General features: G+C 33.5%; 1 protein-coding gene and 1 long non-coding RNA gene across 2 annotated transcripts in view; one reads left to right on the forward strand and one right to left on the reverse strand.

Annotated features, from left to right (window-relative positions):
- mid1 (midline 1) overlaps nucleotides 1-6,934 on the reverse strand; it is a 38,191-nt gene that overhangs the window by 2,607 nt on the left and 28,650 nt on the right. The window contains exons 7-8 of the mRNA XM_016248839.1: nucleotides 2,189-2,350; nucleotides 805-1,012 (exon numbers count right to left, since the gene is read on the reverse strand). Of these exons, the coding sequence (XP_016104325.1) occupies nucleotides 805-1,012; nucleotides 2,189-2,350 (370 nt within the window). The remainder of the gene's footprint in view (nucleotides 1-804; nucleotides 1,013-2,188; nucleotides 2,351-6,934) is intronic.
- Nucleotides 2,289-6,934, forward strand: part of LOC107563872 (uncharacterized) — an 18,048-nt gene continuing 13,402 nt past the window's right edge. The window contains exons 1-2 of the long non-coding RNA XR_001606153.1: nucleotides 2,289-2,366; nucleotides 5,844-5,845. This is a non-coding gene — a long non-coding RNA (uncharacterized lncRNA). The remainder of the gene's footprint in view (nucleotides 2,367-5,843; nucleotides 5,846-6,934) is intronic.

Genomic DNA, 6,934 nt, shown 5'->3' on the forward strand with positions numbered 1-6,934 from the left:
CTGAATGGATCCGTGTACTGTAGTAGATATATGCAGTCAGTAGGCGGTTGGTTTAGGTTTTTTTTTGGCATCTCCATGTGGTCCTGTTCGGTATCGCAACTTGGCTTCTCTAAAATGTAAAAAAGCTCTTTGCTGTTGCACTGTACACATACTATACAATTCAGATTTTTTTTTTCATATATGCTTATATGGGCTCCTTATATCATTTGGTTCTTTGTTGTCCTTTTGGAGTTTCTAAGTGTCCTTTTTTGGAAAGACATCTAAATTTATCTTGAAAAAAGCTTGCAGAAAATATAGATTTTTGAGAATCACCCTTCAATCTTTTGGTTTACTTTGCTGGATATAGCAAATGACGACAAAATAAACATCTGAAACAAGATAAATGGTCTATGCTTAATTTCATGAAAGGTGCGATTAATCGCAGAAAAAGGATGTGATTAATCAGATTCAAAATTTTAATCGATTGACAGCCCTAAAAATTACTAAAACTAAAATGTAAGTAATTTTTTTTAAACCTAAATATAAATATATATAAAAAGCAAAAACTAATAAAAATGACAAAAGTGCATACAATTAAAAAAAAAAAGAAAAACCTGAAATTACAAACCTAAAAGCTAATTCAAAATAGTAATAAATCATATAATAATATATTATTAATACTAAAATAACCCTGGTTATATTCCAATATGTTGTCATATTCAAATGTAGTGATATGACGATGATGTTTGGTCACAAGACAAGAAAACTACGTGTATTTTATGGAATGGTTCAGTTTTACATATTTGTGCAGATGTGTGTGTTTACCATGTGCTTCCTCCGATCAGAACCTCCCAGTAGTGCCTGCCGCTGTCGATGAACACGTTCCCCGTCACGCCGTAGTTCCCCGTGCTGCCGAAGCGGTCCTGAGCGTGGCTCTTCATCGACGAGGCTTCGTCCCGCTCCACCGTCAGATGGTCATGTGACACCTTCAGCTTCCTGTGGGCCGCCTTTGGGTCGAGCTTAAACGGCTGACCTGCCATTCACAAACAATCACACAGAGATTCACAGATAAATAAAGCAGTTACTAGGAGTGAATTAAACATAATAACACTCTCTATTCTAATTCTATTCTTCTAATCTTTTTGTATTCTATCTGTTTTCTTTTCATTTATTATACAATTAACAAAAGCAAAAAAGGCCTCTAACACTAGCTTGCTCTATTCTTTTTCTATTCTATCTGTTTTTTTAATTTATTATATTATTTAAAAAACCCTTGCTACATGTTCTGCGTTAAGCTAACTGAGACTTGTTATAGCACTTGCATATCATTGCTCTTTTGTTGATTTTGATCGCTTCTGTGGTCCTCATTTGTAAGTCGCTTTGGATAAAAGCATCTGCTAAATGACTAAATGTAAATGTAAACATAAAGAAAAAACTACTAGAACTATTTCAAAAAATTTAAATAAAACTAAAATAAATTAAAATAAAATAAAACAGAATATGAAATAAAATGAAAATCAGAAATGTCGCCACAGCAACTAACTCAACTGAAGTAAAAATTTAAGTTAAAGTAATAAAATTAAATAATATATCCACGAAATCCTAAATCATTTTACTATGAGGTCAAAGACACTAAACATAAAGACAAAAAACGAAAACTATTACAAATTAATGGAATTATGTAATTCAAATAAAGCTGAAACATCAACAAATTTAATTAAATTAAATATTAGATAACAAACCTAAACTTAAAATTCTTAAACGAAAATTGTTGCCATGGCAACAAACTGAACTGAAATATGTTCAAGTTGAAGTACGAACACGGAAAAAAACTACTAAAACTATAAAAATTTAACTGAGTTACTTAATCGAAGTTAAGCTGAAATAAAATAGAAATGAAATAAAAAGTAGTATGAGAAGCTAAAATTAAATTAAATTAAATGGAAAAATGAAAAACCTAAACTTAAAAAAATGAAAATGAGAAATGTTGCCATAGCAACTAATTGAGCTGAAATATGTTTAAGTACTAAAAATAATAAAACTCCAATTGAATAAAATTCAAGCTAAATATAAAAAAAGACTAAATATAACTTAATATAAAATTAAAACTGAAAATATAAAAATAATACTAAGTGCTATAAGTGTCTAAATAATTCTAAAATAACTCCAGTGTGTTGTGATTGAGTGGATCTGATGACAGAAGGCTCACTGTTGGTCTTGAGTTTGGCCGGCGGGCTGCTGCGGCTCCCAGCCTGATTCATGGCCTTCACCATGAAGATGTACTTGGTTCCGCTCTGCAGGCCGTGAACCGTGTAGTGATTCTGCTTGATGTTGGGCACGATCATCCAGCTGTCCATCGAGTTACACAGACCTGAAACGTCACGCACGTTTAAGACAATCTCTGAAACATTCTGCACAGATCTATTGGAGATGGCCAATGTGTTGTCTATACAAGAAAAGCTCACCACGACCGTGTGTACAACAGGGCTATTTATCCAACTATTACAAATTATGGCATGGGCCATTTTTGTGAAAATAAATATTAAAGAATAAATTTGAGTAAAAAAAAAATTATTCATTAAAATTTTTTTTAACTAAAATGAAGTTTGCAAAGTAAAATCATTTTAGACCTAAAAGCCTTGCGAAATCCTGGTGTAAAATGAACTAAAATAAAATAAAATAAAATAAAATGATTAAAACTGCTGAAAAATTTTAACTTAAAAAACATGAACTAAAATATGTTTTAAAATAATACAATATCAAACTAAAACAACTAAAAGCTAATTCTTCATTTATCCATCTAGGTTACAGTGTTTGGATGGATGAATGAAGCCATCCTAATGAACTGAATTAATTAACTGAAATAAAGCTGAAAAATAAAATAAGATCAAATAAAAATATTTGATGGAATACCTAAACTTAAGTGAAGTGAGTGAGTGAGTGAAGTGACATGTGGCCAAGTATGGTGACCCATACTCAGAATTAGTGCTCTGCATTTACCCATCCAAAGTGCACACACACAGCAGTGAACACACACAAACCGTGAACACACACCCGGAGCAGTGGGCAGCCATTTATGCTGCGGCGCCCGGGGAGCAGTTGGGGGTTCGGTGCCTTGCTCAAGGGCACCTCAGTCGTGGTATTGAAGGTGGGAGAGAGCGCTGTACATTCACTCCCCCCCCCTACAATTCCTGCCGGTACGAGACTCGAACCCACAACCTTTGGGTTATGAGTCCGACTCTCTAACCATTAGGCCACGACTTCCCCTTAAAAAATAATGAACTGAAATGTGTTCAAATAATAAAATTAAGAAGAAACAAGCTCCACTTGCTTCTTTACGAAACTTTAGGGCTGCCCCCTAATAGTCGATTAATCGTTAGAAAATGTTATTAGTCGCAGAAAAAAAAAAATCCACGGGCGAAGTCACGCAACGCAGTCCGTGACAGACAGATCGTTAATGGCTAGTCTATAGTAATACAGTACATCGAGCAGGACATCTAAAAGCTCGCCTATCATCCATCAACCTCAAATTTGGTTTATCATCTGAAATATGTAAGTATTAGTAACTCTACATGGCCGCTCAATCTAATGTTAACCTAGAGAAATGTGCGCTATATGTCTGTGAGGAGTGTGAAGCTGAACAGTAGCTCACTGCAGGACTGATGGAGGCGCCGGTGCGCTCACTTGCTCTTAAAATACTCCCTCATTTCTGCTCATACAGATAAGAGTAATAGATCTTTAGAATCTGTAGAGACTCAACATTTATTTGTGTGCACTCACAATAACAATAAAACGTGCTTTTGTAAAATAATGAAAGCAAACAGGATGCGCTTTCTGCCGTCTCGGTCTCTGTGAACTCGAGCGCGAAACACTGTGTATATCTTTGCCTTATAAAAATATATCTATAGAGAGTGAAATGTCTACTTTCAAATGAACCAATTCAAATGGGAAACAAATATACTCAGATTATGTAATCCGTATGAAACATGAATACAGGCTCTGCAGAGTCAGTGTCGCCGAATTCATCTCTTAATCCGAAACAAAAAGCACTAGTTTATCAAATTATTAAAATGTTAATGCAGTCTCCTTACTGTTTTTCCCTGACACATTCATAATCATTACTTCTGCTGGTGCGCTGTGGCAAGTTTTATGCGTGTTTGAGCACTTATTTGGCTATGTATGCAATTAAAGGCTCATTATAATGATTTAAAGGGTTTATTAATAAACGTTAATAAACGATTAGTCGACTAATGCTTCAAATGAACGACTAGCTGACCAGAAAAATCCTTAGTCGAGGGCAGCCATATGAAACTTGTTTCTGATTTTCAAAAATCAAAATGACTGAATATGCTGCAGACACCAGTACAGAAATACTTCTTGCTTTCTGAAAATACAGAATTGTGTTTGACGCAGGCGATTTGTTTTCAGACAATTTTGACAATGTTACATTACTGTCTGTTTTTTTCCCTTTTTTTTCCCATTTTTAAAAAACTTTTATTTAAAAGATTTAATTTAAATCTGCCGGTAAAAACAGGCATTATGATGACTAACAAATATTATATATAATATATTCAGTATTGTGTTAATTGCATATTTGGATTAGCTAATGTTGCTAGAAAAAGTGCAGAAAAATTTTGAAAATATAACAAAAAAATCAAGTTGCACATTGCAAATAATGCAACTAAAGTTGCAAATAAAATTGCAAATAATGCGGCAAGTGGTTGATTTGGCATTCATTCTTGCAATCTGAAGATCTAATTTAATTGCATTGAAATGCATGACTTGACAGCGGTGTTTTCTGCTGCTTTAGCCCGCGTTCGTCCTCAGATCTGCCTGACACCAGCGCTGCATTGTGCTTTAAGTACACTGTGACCTGACTGACTCCACTCAGTCCTGCAGAATAATCTGCTCTAATCCACACAACTACGCTCAAACTGAACTCAAACGCACATTTTCAGGAATTTCTGGCTGGATTGTGTTTGCTTTCGTGTCGTAAGACCATCTGGCCCCTGCAGCGCTGGATTCCTAATAAAATCACAGCGAGGGTTGATTCGCCAGCCTGTGTTTGACAGATGGTCATCTGGACTGAGTTTCGGCTCAGTTTGTTTACTGACGACATTATAAAACTGAAATAAAGCTAAAAATAAAAATAATAAAATAATAAAAGTAAAATAAATAATAATATTCAATGAAAAACATAAAATGAAATATGCTTTAAGTTGAAGTATTAAAGTTAATCAAACTAAATCAGAAATTAAAAAAAAATGAACAAAAGTTAAATCCAGGAAATCCTAAATAATTTTACTATGAGGTCAAAGTCTCAAAGTTCTATGGTTTTAGAGCAAAGAGGTCAACATCAATGCCCATAATTGAAGCTGTGGAGGAAATCACAAACACCCTAGACAGAAAAAAATATACAGTTGGAATATTTATTGATTTAAGGAAAGCTTTTGATACACTCAATCATTCAATCTTACTCCATAAACTGGAAAGATATGGCATTAGGGGAGTGGCTTTGATCTGGATCAAAAGTTATTTAACTGAAAGACAACAGTTTGTGAAGTTGGGCGGGTTTACGTCACAGTGTCTGGGCATTGCTTGTGGGGTCCCTCAAGGATCAGTATTGGGTCCCAAGTTATTTAATTTATATATAAATGACATATTCCATGTATCTAAATTATTGAAACTGATATTATTTGCTGATGGTACTAATATGTTCTATTCTAGTGATAATTATAATACACTTATAAATATAGTAAATAAAGAATTAGTAAAACTAAAAACATGGATGGATGTTAATAAATTATCTCTGAATTTAAATAAAACTAAAGTAATGATGTTTGGCAATTATAAAGAAAACTCAGAAGTATTAATAAATATAGATGGTGTTGCAATAGAAAAAGTGTCAGAAATTAAATTCTTAGGGATAACTATTGACAGTAAATTAAGCTGGAAAACACACATCAGATACATACAAGGTAAATTATCCAAAAGTATCTATATAATGAATAAAGTTAAATATGCCCTGGAATATAATGCATTATATACAGTGGTGTGAAAAAGTGTTGGCCCCCTTCCTGATTTCTTATTTTTTTTGCATGTTTGTCAGACTTTAATGTTTCAGATCATGAAACAAATTTAAATATTAGTCAACGATAACACAAGTGAACACAACATGCAGTTTTTAAATGAAGGTTTTTATTATTAAGGGAAAACAAAATCCAAAACTACACGGGCCTGTGTGAAGAAGTGTTTATATAGATGGTGTTGCAATAGAAAAAGTGTCAGAAATAAAATTCGTAGGGATAACTATTGACAGTAAATTAAGCTGGAAAACACACATCAGATACATACAAGGTAAATTATCCAAAAGTATCTATATAATTAATAAAGTTAAATATGCCCTGTAATATAATGAATTATATATATTGAATTGTTCATTAGTTTTGCCCTACTTATCTTATTGTATAGAAGTTTGGGGCAATAACTATAAAAGTTCACTACATCCCCTCTTCATACTTCAAAAACGTGCAGTTAGAATCATACATAAGGTGGGATATTTTGATCACACAAATATATTATTTCTGCAATCCAGACTATTAAAACTTTTTGATTTAGTTTATTTTTATACTGCACAACTCTTGTATAAAGTCAACAAAAATGAACTACCGGGCAATATTCAAAAGTTATTTACATGAAGAGAGGGGGCCTATAATCTGAGGGGATGTGGGAATCTTAAAGTCAAGGTGGTGAGAACCACCAGGACAAGTTTGTGTGTGTCTGTGTGTGGTGTCAAACTTTGGAATGGTTTGGGGATGCAGCACAAGCAATGCCCAAATATTTACCTATTTAAATCAAGATACAAAGAAATGGTGTTGAAAAAATATAAGGCTGAGGGAGGGATCTTGGTGTTCTAAGCATTGTGATTATGGGGTGATGGTTATTGTATAAAAAA

This window comes from Sinocyclocheilus grahami, unplaced genomic scaffold (assembly GCF_001515645.1).
Source record: "Sinocyclocheilus grahami isolate Dianchi unplaced genomic scaffold, SAMN03320097.WGS_v1.1 scaffold894.1, whole genome shotgun sequence".
Taxonomy (NCBI): Eukaryota; Metazoa; Chordata; class Actinopteri; order Cypriniformes; family Cyprinidae; genus Sinocyclocheilus; species Sinocyclocheilus grahami.